General features: G+C 45.2%; 1 protein-coding gene and 1 pseudogene across 4 annotated transcripts in view; both read left to right on the forward strand.

Moving 5' to 3' along the window:
• Positions 1 to 22,547, forward strand: part of Ptprg (protein tyrosine phosphatase receptor type G) — a 695,461-nt gene that overhangs the window by 624,201 nt on the left and 48,713 nt on the right. For 2 of the 4 annotated variants that reach the window (XM_028880550.2, XM_028880552.2), the window contains 2 exons: positions 6,277 to 6,363; positions 18,942 to 19,033. In XM_028880550.2, the coding sequence (XP_028736383.1) occupies positions 6,277 to 6,363; positions 18,942 to 19,033 (179 nt within the window). Of the gene's footprint in view, positions 1 to 6,276; positions 6,364 to 14,071; positions 18,342 to 18,941; positions 19,034 to 22,547 lie in introns of those variants that run through there. The other 2 variants (XM_028880553.2, XM_028880551.2) reach the window with 2 other exon arrangements.
• On the forward strand, positions 10,467 to 10,563 carry LOC114700786 (annotated as a pseudogene).

Raw genomic sequence — 22,547 nt, forward strand, 5'->3', positions numbered from 1 at the left:
GTAGCCTAGAAATAGCTCAGTCATCAATTTAGAGCTAAGTATAGTATAAATGTAGGTTAACCAACTGAGCAGAACTACTTTGAGCCAAAACGAAAGGGTGACTATAAAGTTAATAAAATTGGTTTGGATGATACTTCTAATGGGCCGGCCCGAAGGCATTTCCAGAGGAGGGCATCCCTGAGTAGGATCAGAGTGAAGAGAGGCACAAGCCTCCAGGAAAGAGCTCTGAAGCCTGAGAGCCATCCTTGCTTACTCAGGGCTGGTTGTCTTCTAGAAGCTTTAATAGCAGCTACAGCAGCCTGTCCGCCTGTCAGGCAGAGGCAGGTTTACTTCTCACCCACGTGAAATTTCTCAGGGTCAGGCTCTCCTCCATGGTGGCCCAACCTTCTGCAATTGCTGCATGAGAAATGAGAAATCACCGAGCCCCTGAGGACACCTGCATTTATGAAGTACCTCCACACATGCACGTCCTTGAGTATCAGAGCCATCATATCAGCATATCTGTCCAATAAGGGACCACCTCATTACTTCAGATCTGCTCAAACCAAAAAGTAGGGGCACAGACTTGAGATATCTGAGAGATCTTGGATAGAGTCCACTTAGAACTACTGAGGAGCCTCCGGGACTATTGAGTAAAAATGGCTGGTGATGTGGATCTGCAAAGGAAAATACTTTGTAATACTTTTAGCAGAGGTGTTGCAAGTAGGGTGCTCCAGTTTGCTCTTGAATGGTCTTGCAATAAAGGAAACCCCAAAATCTGTAACACTCTAGAAAGTACAATGAAGGTAGACATCAGTGCAAAGTGGTTTGGGACAAAGGACAGGGTCATAGAGCAGGACACAGAAAGGACACCCAAGTTAATGCTTGTCTCCCTCAGCAAACGGCACCCAGTGGTGTGCATGATAAATATTACAGATCTTGCAATCTGTTTCAGTGGCTCAGAGCAACTGCAAATGAGTCAGAACAGCGTTGAAAAAAATCAGTCTTAAAGATGCCGGAAGAGGAAAGTGTGCCATTTTGGCCTCACTACTCTAGTGGTGACAGCACAGGCTTTGAATTAATAGCGAGGAAGCACACTGCAAGAGCTGTGGATCCCGGCTTTACCAGGGCAAGCTGCTTATATGGCATTAACGCCCTGGAAAGACGTGAACCGCGCAGCTGCTGCCACTCCAAAGAGGGAAGTTTTGGACGGTACCTTTCCCATTTGCGTAATTTGAGGTGGCTGATGGCAAGGTGCCGCGTGTGCTGCTTTATAGCACTTGTTGAGTGTCTGTGCTGTAGTGCAGATTAGCGACCATGAGCCAGGCATCACTGTACACCTAGAATAGATTGTTGTGAAGGCAGGTTTTGTTTGTAAGTGGCGTTTGTGCCCCTTAGGGCCTGGATAGCCCGGAACTTTCTACTGATCGTTTGCTTTGTTTTGTTTTATCATCTCAGGCATGTGCTCAGCCCATGTCATGGTACAGATCTTTAGTGGGTGGATCCTGGATTTGAACCCAGCCAACCTGACTTCGTAGCCCACCATTATATGTACTTCATGTGAGGGGGTGCATGCATGCAGAGACCAGGGGAGGACACTTGGTGTCCTGCTTTGCCTGTTGAGACATGCTCGCTCTCTTATCCCACAGCTGGGCTAATGGCAGGCAACCACCAATGGTCCTCCTACTCTGCTCTAAAGGGCACTGTGGAGTCTCGAGCCGAAGATACAGCCTTATACATGGTTGCTGGAATAGGAACCAGGCCCAGCAAGTGTTCTTGCCCACTGGTCCATCTATCCAGACCCCATGAACCACCATCAGAGCTATTACATTGTGTTGCCCCAGACCAGGGAATAACATGCATGATGGGAACAGTTACTCCTTATGTAGCCTGCTTTCATGTCTGCGGGCCAAACAGACAGTGCAGGCGAAGGAACCATTAGCTACTATTGCATGATGTTTTCACAGTAATGGCCACCTGGCCAGAGGGCTAGTTAGGAATCAACTTGGGTTCTGAATTTGCCGAAATGATGTGAATAAAAAGTTTAAGAAATAATTCTATTTTCAGGTGTTCTGGGAATTCAATAATGATGTTTACACTCAGCTACATCTCTATAGTTTGAGAATTTGATGTTGAATAATATCACCTGCTTTGTCTTAGTCCCAGCTGTTTAGTGCTGATGCCTTTAGTATCTTACTGACCATAATTCTAGCATGGAAACGGACTTCGTAGAACTACACAGCAGCCTTCCTTCAGATAGGCCTCGCCTAACTTCATGGATTCTGGCTGTCAGCTTTGTAAGCAGAAACTGTAGCCTCTCATCCTAGGATACTAAAGTTTGATATGGCCAAGACTGCTCTAATCTGGTAAATTCATGTCCCTCTTGATCATATGACCAAGTCATTTGTAAACTTTGTAGCAAGTCAGCTCATATCAGTGAGTCATATCTGCAGGTAGAAAAAGGTCTCTTTTTTTCCCTGAGTTCCATTTTTAGACCTTCCTACATGTTGAAGCCCCATCTTTAAGAATGCTGTTCATGAATACAAGTAACTTTTGTTGACATTGCAGTGTTTTTCTTCCCTGAATGTTCACTAGGAGACAGAGTACGGAGGGTATGAAAGGGTACAAAGTGCAGCTGTGTAGGGGATTTGTGTTGGCACAATGGAGGCGCAGGCAGGCAGGAACACATGGACACAGAGTGTGGGCATGTGAGAACAGGGCATGTGTGCTTGCAGCGTGACTGATCCCGTGTGCTTCTCTGGAAAGTGGGTCTTCCCTCCAGTTACACAGTGGTGACAATGACAGATCATCTGTGAGAGGCACACAAGAGCATGCTCTGCACCTGCTGCTCTGGCAGCCAGCGCTTCCTCAGCTGCTGGAGGTGGCTTCAGATGAGGTGTCTGCCTGCTTTCTACCCGAGCAGAGCCGTAAGCGAGACAGCTACTAAGAGCTTGCTTTTTCTAGGTAGGTGGCTGAAGGGATGTCAAATATGAAGCTGCTAGTAGAACCACCAATACTGTTGAATGAAAGAAAGCACGTGTTCCATCTGTTTCCCTGTGCGGTGCTGGGGATTGAACCCCGGGCCTCATGCGTACCAGTTAGGTGTTCTTACCACTGAGCCCTACCACTCTTTAAAGGTTTTCAATAGGCTCGCATAAGTTGCTTGGTCTCAGATGAACAAGAACCTGCCGCAGCCCCTGAGAACCTGGGACAGCAATTGTGCTCGGCCATTCCCTGCATACATGACACTTCTGATTTTAGAGATTCTGTACAGTGGCCAGGCCATCAGGAAGGAGACATCCTTGATCCAAGAGAGGAAACAGTTTCCAGAAAGGAAGAGAGACCAGGATCGCACACCTCATCATGTTAGTTTCTCGTAGCTAGGATTGTATTGCGGAACCTTCTAAGGCCTTTGTGGTTGGCCCGTGTACTCCTTCCAGTGATCACTCATTTGCCACCTCCTCCACATCCAGGCAGTAAATAAGTAAATAAAGATTACCCCAAACCACTAACCTGTATCAACTGGCCTGTTTTTTTAAGATGTTTGTGCTCTTTGAAAATCACATCTAACTTAGACCCAGCTGGCTGTCTCATTGCATGGTGAACTAGAAAACCCAGCTACACTGGTGTCACCTTCCTGCGTGGTGACACCAAGCTGGACAGAGCAAACCCCTTGTCCTGACCACTGTTTGCCAGATGGCCAGGGTCTGCCGTCCTTTCTCTTCCTGCCTGATTCCTGGATGCATTTGTGCTCCCCGGGGATGGCCACGGTAAAGGGGAGCAGTGAGTTCTTTGGAAACTCGACATGGCTGGGGTACAGTGGAAGGACTTCTGGAGAGGCTGCCTTAGCTGTGAGTTTGCAGGGAAAGGTGGGGGATCAATGCCCAGTATGACCCAGTGACCAGGTCCTAGTGCGGTCAGTATGGCCATCAGTTTGTCCCTCAAGTGACGCTTCCCTAGTCAAGCAAGGACACTTTCTGGCCTTTCCTAGGCCGGTTCTGGAGGGTTCTGCATGTACAAAACACTGCTTCGGCCCCAGCTGCTCGGGATCCTGTGACAGGTAGAAAAGCCTGAGCTTCAGAGTCATTCTGGTGACTTGTGCGGTCACCTTTTCTTTCCTACGAACAGACCATTCATAGGTGTTGTGTGCTTTTTTGTTGTTTGTTTTCTTCTAAAATTAATTACTGCTTCATCTCTACCTAGAACTTCTCTCTCTGGCTGTATTTCAAGATTGTTAACCACTAGGAATAATTTTTATCATTCATCTCTCCCAAGCCTGAAAATGTGTCAAACCTGCGGGGAGACTAAGACACATTTCGTGGTGCCAAAAGAAGACTTGCCTCGGAGGTTTGGGATTATGATAACTCAGTGGTGTTAAACTGCCTTGCCCTGAGAATCTGAAAGGAGTGGGGGTGGGGACGTTTTGAGGTCCCCAGGTGTTCCAGGAGGTGGGCACCATTTTTTTTCCCTTTTTCCTCCCAACTGTTCAGGGAAAGCCGGGTCACGTGGCAACTAATGCCTCCGATCCCAGGCAACTTTTTGCTCAATAACTGTTTCCCAAATGGCTACTCGGGGGCCTTTCAGAATTCATGAGAGCTGTCAGTTGTTATAGTAACCGGCCCCCTGCTGTCGAGTTGGCCCTGAGATGCCAGTCGAAGCTCTTGGAACAGGCTAACAGTCATTAGACCGGAGCAGGAGGGAAGCACCACTAAGGTTGCCATTTAAACACGTTGCTCGATACATCAAAGACAGCCCAGGTTGTGCTGGCTGATACAGTTTTAAACGGAGCTCACTCTGGGGAAAGCGTCTCCTTCGATGTTTGCTCTAGGCTGGGTAAGCCATTTTCTTCCAGTTCCTCAGAATTCACTGCCTTCTGCCCCAGGGTTACCCCCTGTGCTTGCTCAGGGTGCTTGCTCAGGTTACCCCCTGTGCTTGCTCAGGTTACCCCTTGCTGCTGGAGGTATTAGTTACTGGCATTTGCTTCTCACTCAAGTGTTGTCAGTTTATGGGTGGAAGTCTCAGGAGCCTGTGATTGTGCGTGAGAAAACCGTGGAGCTAGCCGGCGCGGCTCCAAAATTCCCCAAAGAGTAAAGCTGGCAGAATGCAGAGCAGGGCTAGGGGTTGAGAAAAAGTCTAAATATTTTAGGAAGCTGCAAATTTCAAGTTTTTATGAAAATTTATAAAAACATTCCAACATACTCATGGTGTCTTCAGATTAGCGTTCACAGGCACACAACAGAGTCCTGATGTTTGGAGGACAGTCACTGCAGTGACAGAACAGTTTCAACAGAGGGAGACAGGAAGTTCTGAACTGCGCGGCCCTCCCCCTTTCAACCTCGGTCCCAAGCTCTACTTTCTCTAAAGGTTGGCTCCCATGACAGACACTTTTATCTAATAGTCAGTCTAGTAATGACCGACATAACTTGAAGCTTGTATGAGAGGAGGAGAAAAACATTAACACTGAAAAGCTGGTGGTGTTTGTTCCTAGAAGCAGGCAGCTGCTGAGGAGTGTCTGAGAAGTGGGGCGGTGACCCTGGCTTTGCATTTCTGGATGGCAGTCAGCAGGGCTCCCGCAGAAGAGAAAGTTAGGTGTTAGGGTTTATCTTTTTTGTTCTGTGAACGGAAGTTAGAATCATTCCAGTGTGAAACCCTATAGCCCAGGTGGCCTGGGCCAAACCGATATAATCAGCCACCCGCAAGTGTTTGCATTGGTCAGGAAGTGCGTCCTTAACATAGACAGCCTAGTGTCGGAAGCTGAAGTATTTAAATGTCTAAGAGACTCTTGCCAAACACCGGGTCTGTCTGCTGAGATGCCTTCTGCATACAGGTGATTATCCAGAAGTGACAAGGATGCATGGGGAAAAGATGAAACTCGTCTAAAGCGGAGACACTGGTGGTGGAATGCAGGTCGCACTGGGCAGAGAGACCCAGCAAGGGGCGGGCATTCTTCTGAGCTGTCCATTTGCTGGGACAGTGTGCCAGCAGAAGTGACGGGCAGGCATCGGAATGAGGTCTTGATTGTGACTCCCTGACCTCTGTGAACATTAGCATAATGCCACCTCCTGATACATGTCATCACTTTGGAGAACAACCCTACCTGTGTTTCTTCCCTCAGCATCGGAGACTTATCTAAGGAGCCATTTCCGCATGAGTGCCCCCTTTTGAAAGTGTCTAATGAAGCCTTGATGGAGGGGTGTCTGTGCGAGTGTGGAGGGAGGGGCATTTGTGTGGAACTCTGGGTGGCCAATTGAAATGCTGTCTTCTACACATGTTCTCTTTTGTTTTTTGTCTATTTAGAGGGTGTAACAAAATAAAGTCCAAGGGCTTTCCCAGACGTTCCCGTGAAGTGCCTTCTTCTGGGGAGAGAGGAGAGAAGGGGAGCAGGTGAGGGCGGACCAGCTCAAGGGGGGACTCTCAATGGCCGGGACTGGCTTGCGGGACTTTTGTTTTGTTGCTGTGGGGATGAAAGTCTTCTAGACAGAAAATGCTGATGTCCACCTGTTCCACCCCACCAGTAAGGTCTGTAAGGACCAGCTGAGCCTCCAGGTGGCTGCTGTCCTTATAGCAGCTCCAGCGCCTGCTTGCTTTGCTTTTTCTGTGGGCTGGCCCGTATTTTCTGTTCCTCTTGGTGATACTGTGGGCACGCTATGTGTGCGTGACTGTATGTATGTTGCATCCATTTTCTTTACAAAAAACCAATTCAGATGTTGCATGTTTAGAGCTTTGGTTGTTTCAAAAGAGCATAATGCATGTTTAGAGCTTTGTTTTTGTTTTTTGTTTTTTTTTTCAAAAAAGCATAATCCTTATAAATGAAAAATGTCTTACTTTATAAATAAAGGGTTAAAACTAGGAAAGAGAAAATGAACAAATGTAGATATAACATGCTTTTCCATAAAAAGCAAATGTGCATGAAATCGTAATACTTCAAAAAGTACTAACCTGACGAGTTTTATAAGAAACAATTACAAGTTGTAAATGTAGTCTCAATTACTGTACTTGAACTTCTTGATATTTGTACTGCTTATCTTACCTAAACTGTTTAATATTGATAATCTTTTAATACTAAATTGTTAAGTAGGGTAGTTAATCAACTTATGTTGTAAGTAGTACCTTTGTACTTTCAGTGAGTCAATTTATAAAATTTACATCTAGCCTTTTACATGGAATGACTTGTCTCCATTGGTTGTCATAGATCAGATTACTGAGATGAAATTTCAGTTTTATTCCCAGGGTAATCCAACAGAGCTGTGATAACAGAAGAGGAATTTTGAGGTTAATGAGAAAGGCCCTGGCTGGCCCCTCTACCTGTACCGCTCTGGCCCTGTGCAAGGCACACTGACACCAGGGAGGCCGTTATTCCTCACTATGGGTTTTTAATCTTTTGAAGTTTCAATTTCTAGTACACTTTCAAATCTCCAACAGCCTTTAAAAAATGGGACCAGAAATCTCTCTATGCAGCTTTCAGTTCAAAGATCTAAGAGAGAGGTCCATGGATATCACGTGAACCATTACTCTACCCAGTCCATGGTGGCACTTCTTCCGTGGACGTCACGTGAATAATTGTTATCACAGTCCATGATGGCACTTCTTCCGTGGACATCACGTGAACAATTGTCTTACTCTAGTACTTTAAAGAACCAGCCTGTCTTTAACACAAAGGTAAATGCCTGTCCAGCTTCTGCGGTCTCGGACACGATGCTCTGTCCACTTACGTGCTCAGCCCTCAGTATGGGAGTAGACTTGCTGCAGGCACACTCTGCTTCTTCACACAGGGGATACCCCATGTCTGCCCTTTGTTACAAGGAATCTGATAACTTTGCTCAAGACTGAGAAAAATTAAACTCAGTTCCACCTAAGTCCATGCTAGAAATTATTTTGAGGAATGGCAAGTATTTATAGACTCTACCTAAGTGTGAGTTGTGCAGTATAAAATGAATTTCCTGCAGTGTGGCTACAAACACAGACCTTGAATCAGAGACATGTGGATTGTAACTTTAGCTGCACCACTTCCTGGCTCAGTAACCAGGGATCCCTTTGAGACTCCATTTCCTCATCTAGAAAATGGGTCTATTGAGAACTCTTCCTCTTAGGATGGCTATGAAGAGGAAATTAGGCAGCTAATGTATGGAGTGCTTAGTTAACACCTGAGAAAAAGGAGACATTGAGGCTCTGAGAAGGTGAGTGACTTGCCAGGCAGTCCTGTTGAAGCGGATGAGTTGGGTCAGGGCTCTACTCCAGGCAGCTAGGCCTTAATCTCCTGCTCTATGCTGGGTTAATACTCCACAAGGAAGAGCAGGGCCTCATAGAAACTCTGTCCTCAGAGGGCTCAGGGCTTCCTTATCTTCCCTGAGGAGTTAGTTCCCTGTGATTCCTCCAAAGCCTACAGTTACCCACTCCCCTGTGTGTTCTGTATGTGTAACCCACATGTTCCTCATGGCTCCAGTGTGCCCATCGCCTTAGCTGCTCACCCAGCTCCATACTGAATAGTTTTCTGGTGTGTAGGCTGCCACGCCTTGTATTGGAGGCTGGCATGCATTGGGACAAGCACTTCCACCAGCCTCCATGTCTACTACCTTTGTTTCTTTCTCTCTCATCTCCTTCTGCACCCATCCAAACTGCAGCCTGGAATTAGGAGGGAAGAAAGGCCTCCAGAGCTGCTGAAAGAGCAGCACTGCACACTGCTGCAGCACACAGCTGCATTGCACAGCACCGCACACAGCTGCAGCGCTCAACACCACACACAGCACCGCAAACAGCACTGCACACACACCGCACACAGCTGCAATGCACAGCACCAAACACAGCTGCAATGCACAACACTGCACACAGCATCTCACACAGCTGCAGCGCTCAGCACCGCACACAGCTGCAGTGCACACAGCTGCAATGCACAGCACTGAACACAGTACTGCACACAGCACCACACACACAGCACCGCACACAGCTGCAGCGTGCAGCACTGCACACCGCTGCAGGAGCTGGGTATGAACCTGATGTGCCATCAGCCTTCTAGCCCTGCTTTCTGTGATGCTTTTCTTTTTTTTTTTTTTTGGTTTTTTTTTTTTTTTGGTTTTTTTTTTGGAGACAGGGTTTCTCTGTGTAGCTTTGCGCCTTTCCTGGAACTCACTTGGTAGCCCAGGCTGGCCTCGAACTCACAGAGATCCGCCTGGCTCTGCCTCCCGAGTGCTGGGATTAAAGGCGTGCGCCACCACCGCCCGGCAATGCTTTTCTTAACTGTCCCTCTGTGGACATGAGAGAGGGCTGTGCCTCTGAGGCCCCAAATCATGAAAGATGTGAGCCAAGGATAAAACTATAAAAACAGATTCAGGTGTTAAAGTTTTCAAAGAAGTTGGTTTAAATTTTGAATAAACATTTGACATAATTCAAAATAATAAAGTTTAAATCATGTATAGCCTCACAGTTCCATCCACCCACCCGGCTCCCCGCCTTCTAACCAATGGTGCTCATCTTTGCTAATTTGTACATCATTCACGAATTTATTATTTATCTAAACAAATAGGGGTATCTCTTTTACATAGTAAAGTACTCCATGCTTTACCCATGTGCTTGTCTTTGTTTGAGATAACAGTTTTCTCTAGGCATCTATAGCTTCCCTTTTTGGGGTGGGGTGCTTCTAAAGTAGATGTACCATGATTTATTTATCTAAGCAGTCCTCTAAGGCTGTCAGTTCTGTGACAACACAGTACTGTGCTGAGTAGCTTTGTTAATGTGTCGCTTTGCACATGGATAAATACAACTGCAGGATGAATCCAGGGAAGCGGCAGCATCACAGGATGTGTGTGTGGTGCCTTGGATGGACTCGGAGGGGTTGCTGTTAGCTGTGTGTCTGGCTCTGCCCCTCCCGTGCTGGGCACCATGGCCTCTCTGTTAGCTCTTAGAAGGTGTAGAAATAGTGTCCGTGTACTCCCAGAGTGCTGCTATTTTTTTCCAAAGGAGATTGGACCTTTCCTCTAAACTACTTCTTTAAAACAGTTGTTTTCAACCTTCTTAATGCTACCACCTTTTAATACAGTTCTTTGTGCTGTGGTGACCCCACCATAAAACTGTTCATTGTTACTTCATAGCTGTAATTTTGTTACTGTTAGGAATTGTAATGTAACTATCTGATATACAGGATGTCTGATATGCAACCCCTCTGAAAGGGCCATCTGACCCCAAAGGGGTCATGATCCATAGGTTGAGAACCACTTCTTTAGAAAGTCTCTTCGTTCTGAGACACTTATTCCAAAGTTCTTGTATGGGTACTTTGTGGGGTTTTTTTTGTTTGTTTGTTTTGTTTTGTTTTGTGTTGTCTTTAGAGTCAATTCTTGATCACTGGGAACGTCACCTGGATAACAGTGGGGTGTCCTTAGGCAGGGGACTACTCTCATGTTTCACAAGTACTGCTACAATGGAGATGGTCAGTAAACAAGCACATGGCATCTTCCTAGATCCTGAACTATTAAGGCTATTAAGAATATTACAGTGCTCACTTTGGCATAGACTAATATTGGAACGATACAGAGATTAGCATGGCCCCTGCACAAGGATGACATGCAAATTCGTGAAGCGTTGCATACTTTTGGGAAGAGGGTGATCTTTGATCGGATTTAAAATGAATAAAAAAATTTCTTAATTAAAAAAAGAAGAGAGTATTACAGCGAGCCGGATATGGTGCTGCACGCCTTTAATCCCAGCACTAGGAAAGCACAGGCAGGTGTCTCTCTGAGTTCGAGGTCAGCCTGGTCTACATGATGAGTTTCAGGACAGCCAGGGCTATTCTGAACCATGGTGAGCACTTGTAGCCTTATTCTGGGTGCACAGAACATTCCAGGATAGGGTACAAAGGTGCAACAGCTTTCTCAAAGACCCTGATTTCAAGCTTTTCCCATCTTCATCGAGTATTGGAGATGGACTGTGAGGGGTTCATCTCATTGGAATTGGCTGAAATACTGAAAAGAGCATGATCAGGTTACTGGATATGGCTTAGGAAGTGCCCTCTGCTGTCCTGTTTCCTGGAAAGTGCCCTGCACTCATCTCTAGGGATCTATGAGGATTTCTTGGCAAATAATGTTGAGCAAGAAAGAGTGTTGTCTCAAGGCCAGTTTTATGGCTGCAGTTGGTTCATCTTCTCCCATTTCTTAAAGAAGTTCACTGCAGGCAGCCTGCCTCATCCTGTGGAAATAAACCTCCTTTTTCACGTTCTCCTTTAGCAAGGGTGAGTTAGGACATCGTTGCTACCCATATGAAATCCCTAAGATCTGGGAACACTTTCTCCTCAGTCTCTGAATTCCCTCTCCTTGCCTATCCACCTTGTGGGAATCTCGTTCCCTTTTCTCTCCTCTTCTCTCCCTCCCCTCTCCTACTCAACACCCCATTTGTCCAGAGCATGACAGACACGTGCCCAGGATCCCAGCACCCCTGATGTGAAACGTACCACTTTATTATCCCCCAAAGCACGTTCTGACTTGTCAGACTTTTGTGTCCCCTTTCATGGCTTGGAAAATATGCCTACTGGAAGGATATTTTGGTCTCTGAATCTTTCATGCTGGAAGAGCCCTTCCGGAAACTACACTGTGTAAACTTAGCTGCATGAACTGGATCACTTAACAGGCAGTGAGGAAAGCTCAACAGCAAGTGGGTTGTTGTGTATGAAAAATCTCAACTTAGAACTGCACTGGGCCGCCTTCCAAGCAAGGCCGAGAGGAGCTTGGGCAGGCCCCCGAGGGAAGCCCAGCCCTGCGCCGTCCTTCCCTTTCATTGTGTTTGCCACTCTGTTTCTGGAAACATTTTGCCCTAATAAGTCAGTGGAGTGTTTTTAGCACAGCTCTCAATCTCCATCTTTGCTGGCCATTCGTGTTTGCATCTTTCCATTCCTAAGTGGCTCTTACATATACAAAGGTCACTACAACACACCCATTTACAAAAATAAATATTAATGGGACTTCTGTTCTTGACAACATGAAAATAAATGAGATTATTAGTGAGTATGCCACTGTAAATTTAAATGAGAGCCGTCTATGAATTGGTTAAGACTGCTTAATTAATATTCAGTAATGGTTCAGCCAACTGCCCACTATAGTCTGCAATTAGAATTTTGCCTCCACACTGCAAACAAACTCTTTCACACTGTGATGTGATTATAAAACCATTGAACTTAATTTGAAGATAGTGATTTGATTTCTAGTCTCTGTATATCAACATTTGTTTAGTTTGAAATTCTGAGTTTTCATATAATTCTGAAAACCTTGTTAGGATTCCCCTCCAGCCCACAGCCCTAGAGCACGGCACTAGAGGAACAGTGTTGTAATAAGCCCGAGACTGAGAACGGAAACAAGCTCGTCAAAAGGATGGACATGCTGAGCCAAATGTCTGGGAGTCTCAGAAGCCCGGCATGCCTTCGGAGGGCCCTCTTGACAGACAGCATTACAGAGGGCGCTTCAGACATTGCTAGACTCAGTGTCAGCCCTTTGTTTCAGAAAAGTGTTGGTTGTCTGCTTATTCACAAATTCTTCTCAGGCAAGCAGAAAGAGATAGAAGCAGGAAAATTTAGCCTCATCAGAGGTTGTCTAAACAGGTACCTGGGAAAGCAGACAGAGCAGAATGGGGGGGGGGGGCGCGCTGTGTCGACACACGGGCCTCCTGGGTGTTCTGCCCTAAGAATATGTCAGATTTCTGGAAGGAAATGGGGAAGGGTGTTAAAATCGAGTTCCCTGCTCATCTCTGTAGTTTGCTATACGTTGTTGGCAGAGCAGGGCTCTTTAACTGGATTATGCCATTGGAGCAGCTGTTGGTGTGCGTGTTGTTAGTCATGGGGGCCAATTAAAAACAGCAGAACCTGCCATGTGCTGGGGGGTGGGCTTCGGTGGGAGCTGTAGGACTTGGAGCTGACAGCTGATGCAGGTCAGTGTCTGCCGCATCCTGATTAGAGATAGCTTCTGCTGTCACAACAATGGAATGCTTGAGTTTTGACAAAATCTCTCTCCTCAAAATAGGCCCCTTATTTGAAAGGTATTTTAGAAATGTTAGCTAAAGAACAAAATTTGATGACTCATAATGCTCCCGGCTTTTAAAAAGTTAGACACACATGCACACTTGTACAACAACAACAAAAAGAAATCAGACATCCCCCTGGACCACAGTGGCGGGAGGTAGGCTTGAGACCTAGGGAGCTGCTAAGAAGAATCCACACAAACTAGAAAAACTGTAGGGAAAATACCCCCACATTACCCTTTTGACTTCCAGTGAAGCCTTTCTTAGAAATCACTCCAAAATGTACAAGTCCATGTTAGCTTTCTCAAAGAAGACAGATGAATGCAGAAAAATATAGGAAAGTTGTTCCCATCTGGCTACCTAGTACTTTTGTGGAAGTGGGCATAGATTAATACATTGGCCAACCTTGGTCCAGCATCTGATGCATTTGGAGACATGCTTACCTTTAAGGTGAATACTTAGGTTGGAGACTGGCTCACCATGTCAGGATGCTTACTATGGGAGAGACACACCAGAATCATGGCCAACTAAAGAAGCAACAGATACATATCTCCTGTTCCGTCCCTTACCCTCACTGAATTGAACTGTGAAAATACCTCATGCACACCGTGTTGTCTGCCTCCTGCTATCATATGATACTGTTTAGTCTCACTCTACTATTATTTTGATGGAGTCAGGTCATGGGAAGTCATGTCACCCTGTGATTTCTAGATTCTTCAAGTAACCAGGCACTTGGAACTGAAGATACCAGAATACCGCACAGTTCTTGATATTTAGTAAATACCACAAACATCAATTCCTTCACAAAAACTAAAATGAATATTGCTACCAGTCAGGCAGAGTAAGTGATTTAAAAATTAGCCCTAGGAGGGAAAAATTGAGAAATGTCCTTTCTATAATTTAGCCTCTTTCCAAAAAAGAGTTTTATTTATTGTATATAGAAGAGCATTTTGCCATCCTATCAGAATGCCATTCTATTCTGTTTCTTTGTTTGTTTTTGAGGCAGGGTCTCGCTAAGTAGCTCTCGCTGTCCTGGAACTCACTATGTAGACCAGGTTGGCCTTGAACTCACCGAGATTCGTCTGCCTCTGCCTCCCAAGTGCTGGGATTAAATGTGCGTGCGCACCACCACACCCAGCTGCCACCCTGTTTCTGGCACTCAGATTCTAACAGAAGTGGACCTGAGGACTTTGCCAGGCTTACTCGAGTATGTGCTGTACAACTTTCTGTGGTGCACGTAATAAGATCGTGATAACACCCTTAAAGTCATAATGACCACTCCTCATGCCATATGGGATCCTGTAGATTCTCATAACTTTTATGGCCACTTTTATGATACTGTCTACCTTCTAAGTGAGAGCCCCAGAGAGTCGCTGGAACGCACTCCCTTTGTCGGAAGCTCTTAACGAGGAACAGTGCAAACCAGCTGCCTCAGTGAGGGCTCCTTCCCATCGAGCCTTCTTAGGCGGTTGTCACCAGCTGTGGGCTTCATCCCACATGGCTTACCTAAACCAGTGGGAGGTGGACTTCAGTTAATCCCACTGTTGACTGACACATTGCTGTAAGGGTGGTAGAACAGGCAGGTACAGAGAGAAACAGATAGTCAGTCTATCTTAAGGAAGCCTCAAAACTCCAAAGACTCTCCAAATTAGAAACTGTATCCGAAAAATATATACTGCTAGTATAGAATCAGGAAGGCAGAAGATAATTCATTTGGATTATCAATACACCAATGATGTCAATGCAGTGAAAATACTGTTACCTGATCCTAGCTCCTTAGGAGAGGAGTGAGTGCCCTGAGGCATAGAAAGTAAAAAAAAACAAAATGTGTGGTGGTGATCAATGAGGTTATAATCTGTAACTAAACTGGTATATACATTTCTTCTTTATTCTAAACATGACCTACTTTGTTTTTCCGTTTTTATAGTAATACATAAACATATTCATGGTAAAGCAATTTTGGAAATGGCTTTTCACTATCCTAGGTATCTGTTCATTCAAGAAGGGATTGTTAGGCTATGTTAGTTGAAAGAGAATTGAAGCTACAAAGAAAATTGAAATTGCATACTCGGTGATATACTTGAGAACACTTGGAGAAATTCTTCTCTGTTCCCTTGGGCTCAAAATCAGAGGCAACCCTGCTTCTCTGATCAAATCCAAGGGAGAAGTTTGGAGGAATTGAAACATGTGGGTGTTTATCCTTTTGCTTCTTTTCATGCCTTGCCAACCATCAGATAAAACCTTTTTCATGAGAGTTTTCAGAAGTGAACAAATTAAAATACAATACCATGCAATATTCTGCCTTATTGGAAAGTTAAAATCAAAGTGTAGGATTTGTACGCAAGGACAGATCATCACATTTGGGGAGTGCAGTGAAGTACTGGTAGCAGCCTGGCCCCAGGATAGACACTTAGTAAGTGGTTATTAAAGCAGCGATTCTAACTATGCAGTGGAAGGTTAGGCAAACATTAGTAATGAGGATGTCATCTCTGTTTGTCAGAAGGGATGTGTGTTTATGATAGATAGGATTGTAGTTCGATATTAGTATATAAAGCAGGACTGGAGAAGTAGCCCAGTGGTAGAGCACTTATCGTGTGTGTGAAGCTCTAGGCTCAGTGCCCAACGCCACGAAATGTTTTGTGCATACACACACCCAATCTACCTGAGTTTTGGAGTGATTACAACAGTAGCCCTTAGTTAATCTTCTTGTTAGCGTCTTGATGCCCTGATCCATCTCACACAGCAGCCCATATGAGCCCGTTCAGAGAGGGAGCTGAAAGTGTGTCCCAGCATAGGTTGGCATCCTCACTGGCTTTGCATGGCTCTTAGATGCCAACAAGAGCCAACAAAGGCCTCCTGGGTCTTGTGTGCTGGGGCTCTTGCCCTCTAGTCCAGCCTATGGCTTGCTTCCCAGTTGCCTTTCAGTTCCAGCACCTGCTGGGTTTGCGTTGTTCTTAGATACTTTCTGTAGCTGCTAGCTCTGCCTAGAATGCTTTTCCACTCCCACTGTGAGCCTGTCCTTCACTTTGAGGTCTCAGCTCAAATCCCCTCTTTCACCTTCATGACTTAACACTATCCTGTTAAGCTGTGTTTCCTCATAACGGCTCACGTGGTTCCCTTTCCTACAAAAATGTAAGTGGTGAGAAGGCAGAATCCTTGTCTCCTGTTTTTCCTGCTCCCAAGATCATTGAAAATGATCCCACACTACTAAGTAAGCAATGAGCAAAGGTGTGGAAGGATAGTCCCCCAAATGTGACTAGTGGTTAGAGGAAGGAGGAGGACTTGAGGTGGTTGTAATTGATTTTCCCCCTCGGTTCATTGGGATTCACTCAGGTCTCCAGCAGGTTCATCTGTTCCTGTGTGTTCTTTCTAATGACTCCAGTGCTTAGCTAGGCTAAGGAGCTGGTTCTGAGGATCACAGACAGTTGCAGAGTGTGTAATCTACATGTGTGATGCTGTGGCTGGGCCCCGAGCTAACTCCTGCCATATGCTTAAAGCTTTCATTCCAAGGGAGAAGGTTTCCCCAGGTTCTGCAGTGATTTGTCCACCCACGTCACTGTGGGGATAAAAGCATGTGATATGCAGCTAGGCACAGATGTGCATAGCTTGACCTCCCAGGCTCCTGCCCCCTGCCCCACTTGCCAGCTTCGCTCTGGCAATCACAGAGTTACTTTGCTCCAGGGAAAATCCATTATAAACAGCAGCACACGGGGCACTGGAGTGAGATTTGCTTCAGTACACTGCTGTTTTCCCAGACAATGTGTAGCTGTTAGTTCTGTATTTAACAGTAAGGTTGGCTGGACTGTCTGCCTGTTTTCTAGAAAATAGTGATAGTAATAAAATATAAATGAACTAATAATCCACAAATGGTCTGTGCCTTCCTCGGCTGTCTGACTGTAGCAGTAACGGAATCCCCTGTGCTAACCTCTTCTGTCTTAGAAGTAACAGGCATAGTAATTTGCAGTCTTAAAACATCAAATTGTTTTGGAGATTTGTCTCATACTGGTAAACTAAGCTGGCCTTGAACTCAAGATCCTTATACCTCTACCCCTGGAGTGCTGGATTATACTCTTGCTACTGTTCCCAGCCCAGAAGTTAGTATTTTTGTTAGTATTTCTGTTGTTGCTGTTCACTTGTGGTTCTGTATTTTAAAGCTGAGCTGGTGCAGTGTGTGACATTTATCTGAGGGACTTTGAGAACTTGTTCAGGCTGCTGAGTAACTAAACCAAAGCAAAATTCCAATCTCCGGCCCTAAACAAGTAAGGCCCCCATTCATTTGTAGTGTCCATGATCCATGCTTCACCTTCCGGATTGCATTCTGGAAATCTGCTCACACAGGAGATGAGAAAGGGCCAGAAGAAAACCAACAGTATAAAACTAACAACTAACTTAAAAACAGGAAGAAGCTGGCATTTCAGATGCGGAGGTCTTATTTTTCACATGGATTTGGCACTGTACACTTAGGACCAGAGTCCCACAGGGTATGCATCTTAACCCCAGGCGAGGTAAAGGCGAGTGGATATGGTAATAAACCCTGGATTCTCCACTCCTACTACAAATGGCAGGCGCCTGCAGAAAACACTGTCCTTCCTCGATGTCCTTCCAGGCCAGTCCTGCAGTGTATGTGGGGTTGGGTCATTTACGCTCAGGATCCCTGTGCAGACTGCTCCAAAGCAGCCCCCTTAAAGGAAAGGCCTTCATTCTTGGACAAGTGCTCATCTCTAATGACAGTGGTGATAGCAGGTCTGCAGTACCCTACTGTGGGAAAGCTACGTGACTCTGAGGTCTCCTCAGTCTCTTGGGATCTGGTGTGTTTTTTGGGGGTGACTGACTTTTCTCCCTAGTTCCCCCACCCCCACCCACGTTCTTTGGCTTCCTAAAAACATTCCAGGGTTTTTGTTTTGTTTTGTTTTGTTGTTGTTGTTGTTGTTGTTGTTTTTCAAGATACCCTGAAGAAAAGTTGACTTGTCCTTAGTAGTTGCAATACAGACCCCAGAAGATGCAAAGCCATGGTGTGTAAACGTCGTTTGGCAAGAAACACAGGAGCCTGGTGGCTGGGAGCACCAGAAGGATGCCGCCTGCCTGGCTAAAAGGCCCAGCAGTAGGGCCGGCTATTGTAAAGCCCCTCTGCCAGATGAACAGGGACCCTTCTCTGGTCACAATAGCCATTCACACTGAGCAGTCTCATTAAATATTCAGCCTGTGTTTCCGGCAGCTCATTAAGGCCTCAGCAAGCAGTGACGTGGATGCTGGAAAGCTGTGGGCTGGCCAGCATCTCAGCAGAGGCTGCGGGAGCTGCTCCTAGGCTTTCTGCTCACTGCCTGTCCTGTGATGACCAGTGTGTGTTCCCTGCTTTGCCTGAAGTACAGGTAAAAACAAAGCTGACAGGAAGACGAGCAGAAACACCTGCAGGCTTCTGCCCTGGCCTTGCGTGTTGTCTGGAAAGAGCCTCTGATTTGGGCATGCTTATCCTATTGAAGCCCCCTGACCCCTTTAAAAGCTGTCTAAGGATCTGGGGCCTTGGCTAAGCACAGACAATGTGGTGCTATTATGCAGTTGGGTTGTTTGATGACTATATTGGAGGGGATTCAAGGTGTGGTTTTGAACTTGGTACTTGCGGGGCTAGTCAGAATAGCAGGCGGTTCCTCTATAACCTGTCAGCTGTAGAGATATTGGGTAGAATCCTCACAGCCTGTGCAGGAGGTTACTCTGTGCCAAAGTCTCCCTCATTTGAGCAGTTTGGAGCTCTGGGGTTGGGTCTGGCTGTAACAGGAGATGCTCTTCAGACCTTTGGGTTCCTCCAGTGTGCCGAACACTGTGCTTGCATTTACCACTTTTCCTTGGGTTTGCCATCCATGCTATGTGATGTTTCAAGCTGGGGAAACTGTTAAAGAAGGATTTTGAGATGATAAACTTAGACAAAGTGTACTTCTGTGCTCACTGTTGGCATGTTTTCCTTTTCCACACAGAAAATGTTTTCAGACTGCTCATTTCTATGTGGAAGACAGCAGTTCACCTCGGGTGGTCCCCAACGAAAGTATTCCTATTATTCCCATCCCGGGTAAGTGAGACACCGCTGTACTCCCAGTGGGTCTTCTCTTTTGTTCTCTGTTTTATGGGATTGATGTACAGGATAACAAATTACTTTCATAGCTGTTTGAAGCTTGCCCAGTCTAAGATATACTTCACTAAGGCCAATGTAATAAATTTTCGCCCCTTTTCATATCTACAAAGTGTTAAGGTCCTCATTACAGAAGCATACACCCATGGGTTAGCGTAGGACAGTGTCGCATAAGGAGAAAAGGGGCGGCAGCAAAGTGGGAATGCACTGACTTTAAACCCCAGCTGTGAACAGATTTGCAAAGGTGAGTTGTTCTCCAAGATTCCGTAGTCTGTTCGTTTTTTGGAACTTTGGACACTTTGGTAATGCTGTTTGTGTGACTAGCCTGGTCTGCTACAGCACAGCCTGGAACAGTTAGGGTGTGATAAGGACTGGCAGGACACGCTGTAGGAAGAAGTGCAAGTAGCTGCTGCAGACACTTGGAAACTGGGAGCTGGGCTGGCTGTCACAAGTAGGATGTGGGATTTGAAGATCTCACCCACCATTTGTATTTGATCCTTTTCCTTTTGTCAGATAGGACCTTTGTACTGCTGAGGGGTGTGTGTGTGTGTGTGTGTGTGTGTGTGTGTGTGTGTGTGTGTGTGTGTATACATTCAGATATCTTATGCATCTGTCCTCCTGACATTGTTGTTTATACACAGAAGCTACTTTTAAAAGTGCTGTTTCTCCATACCTGTAGCTCTACTAGTCTGCTTCATTCACAGAGCTCTTACCAGTGAATCTATTTTACTTATTTGCAGTCACTTTATCTTTAATTGGAGCTATATAAGAGCAAATAAAAGCCATAAGACTCCCTATCACATAGTAGGCAATTTTAAACTGTTAGATGGATACATGAATGTTAGCAAAACATTTAAAAGTTTGCAAAAAGCCATTGCATGAAGCTCAAGGAACAGCCATTCTCTGGCTATCAAAAAGCCATTTTGTTTGCAGGGTATCATGAGGTGTGGTTATAATTGGGGGCTTAATTGTCTATATATGTTGTCATTAGATATTGCTGGAATTGGCTATATCTAGGCAGCCTTTTCTCACTAGAATTTGTCAAAGAGACAAGATGGATAACAGAATGACCTTGCTTGTTCCTGCTGGATAGACAGCTAAGGGGTTAAATGCAGCTGGGGACAAGTCCTGTGATACCCTGGGTTCCTCTCACTAACTTTTATCCTTGGTGGAGGTACTGCATTTGGTACGCAGAGCAGCAGAGAGGAACAAACAGGCTCCGTCAGGGTGGCTGGTTCATCTCCTAGCTCTGTGCAGGACCATTGTGTGTCCTCACTTTCCTCTGGTATTGCCCAGAATGTGTGTTGACTACTGGCAATTCCTGGGGCCACTTTCTCCTTGCAGGTGACTCATCTGACACACACACAGTTTTTAGGTTTATAGACATTTGATAGTCATTTTTAAAGGATCAATCACGAGGCAGAGGAAAAGGCTCACAAGTTCAAGGCCAGCCTGTGTCACACAGCAAGTCAAGCCCTTCCTAAGCTCCACAGCATGGCTAATGGTGGGCATGGTGCTCATGAGTAGAATGCTTACCCACATTCCTCAAGGCATGTGGTTAAATTGCAGCGCCACACAGTGTTGATAATAAAAAATAACAAAGTAACCAAACATCTGGAAAGTCCTTTTGCATGATTGTGTGTATATATGTATGTGTATTTTTTGTATGCATATACATGCATACTTGTATACATCTGAGATGCCAGAGGTCTGCTAGACTCCTTGCCAGGTGCAATTCTTTTGAAACAACAAATCTGAATAAAATTTTCATTAGTTATTAATGAAGCATTACCAATATATATGTCTTAGTTGGGTTTTTATTGCTGTGAAGAGACACCATGACCATGGCAACTCTTATAAAGTAAAACATTTAATGGGGTGGTTTGCTTACAATTTCAAAGGTTCAGTCCATTATCATTATGAAGGGGAGCATATGGCGTGCATGGTGTTGGAGCTGAGAGTGCTACATTTTGAGGCAACAGGAAGTTGACTGACTGTCACACTGAGGGAAGCTTGAGAAAAAGAGTCCTCAAAGCCCACCCCCACATTGACACCTCCTCCAACAAGGCCACACCTCCTAATAGTGCCACTCCCTTTGGGGGCCATTTTTTTTTCAAACCACCACAGTGTATTATCTCAAAATTGTATTTACTATAGTATACCATTCTTTTAGACTTGTATTATAGATAAACTTTTTAAAATTAAAAGTTAGTTCATGAAATTAACCTACTTAAAACACTGGAAGAGATTTATAGATACACAATATGTCAAAAACAAATGTCCTTAAAAATGCTTTCTCTAGAAAATCTAACTTTCTAATAAGCATATTACAAACCAAAATGTGGGGGCTGCCAGTAGCCCAAAAATCTAGAAATGGTTCACACTTTTCCAGCAGTTAAAATACAGCTTAATAATTTGAAGGTCACTGGCTTCAGCTGGGTACCAGCATATAAAGGATTTTCTACGTGCTGTTTAAACCCCTGGGATTAAATCAACCCTTTCGGCATATTTTATTTATACGAAGATTATCTCCAAAGGAGATTCATTGGTGTTTTGGCTATAGTGAAGCCCTTTCTTCATTGACTCCATTGTACCATGAATGAAAAGATTTCTTCTATGTCAGGAAATAAAATGCTCTCGTCCCCAGACACTCCTCCATTCTGAGAATTTGATTTAGACAAACATCTGTTTATTGTTTTCTAACTCAGGGACTAAAATCTCGACAGTGCTCTTTTCTTCATGCTTATTTTATCTGCCTGAGTTGACCCAGAGGTAACAGTAAGCCTGGAACTGGAGGATGGAAGGGCAGTCAGAGGGGAACTGGACTCTTCAGACTGAGGTCTGTCCTCTAAAGATGTGTTTATCGGTACCCAGTAGTGTCTCGGTGGAGGAGCTGGGGAAGTATTTGAGCAGTGATGATGTAAACGGAGCCCTGTACTAGAGTTTTGTGTGTTCTCCCTCCTGCTGGTGGAGTACGATGGAATTGGGGATAAGGTTTAGAAATCTGCTGAGGGTTAGATGAACATTGTACAGGGATTTTCTTCTTTCTTTTTTCTACAGAATAGGTAACCTAAGGACTTCTAAAATCCTAATGGTGTCTGTGTACATGCCCATCCACTCCCCAAGCCAGCAAAAGGGAGCTTTTCTTAAATAGAGCTTTAGCCAGTAAACCCAGCAGCTGACAACCTGGCAAGAAGCTATATACTTAGTACTTTCTTTACCTGGCATCAACAAGGTGGCCAGTGACCCAGTGTGAGCAAGGCTTACCATTAAAGCAAAGCATGTCACTTCAGTTCTTTGTATGGGAAGGATCTGGTCAAATGTCAGGTCTGGAAGGCACTGCACTACGGGAGAGCCTGGCCCTGGAGACAGCCTGGTCCCAGCAGTAGCTGAAGGACACTGGGCAAGTACCCTCATGTCTTTAGATCATTTGATTTCCGATGGTACAGGGATC

Source organism: Peromyscus leucopus, chromosome 9 (assembly GCF_004664715.2).
Source record: "Peromyscus leucopus breed LL Stock chromosome 9, UCI_PerLeu_2.1, whole genome shotgun sequence".
Taxonomy (NCBI): Eukaryota; Metazoa; Chordata; class Mammalia; order Rodentia; family Cricetidae; genus Peromyscus; species Peromyscus leucopus.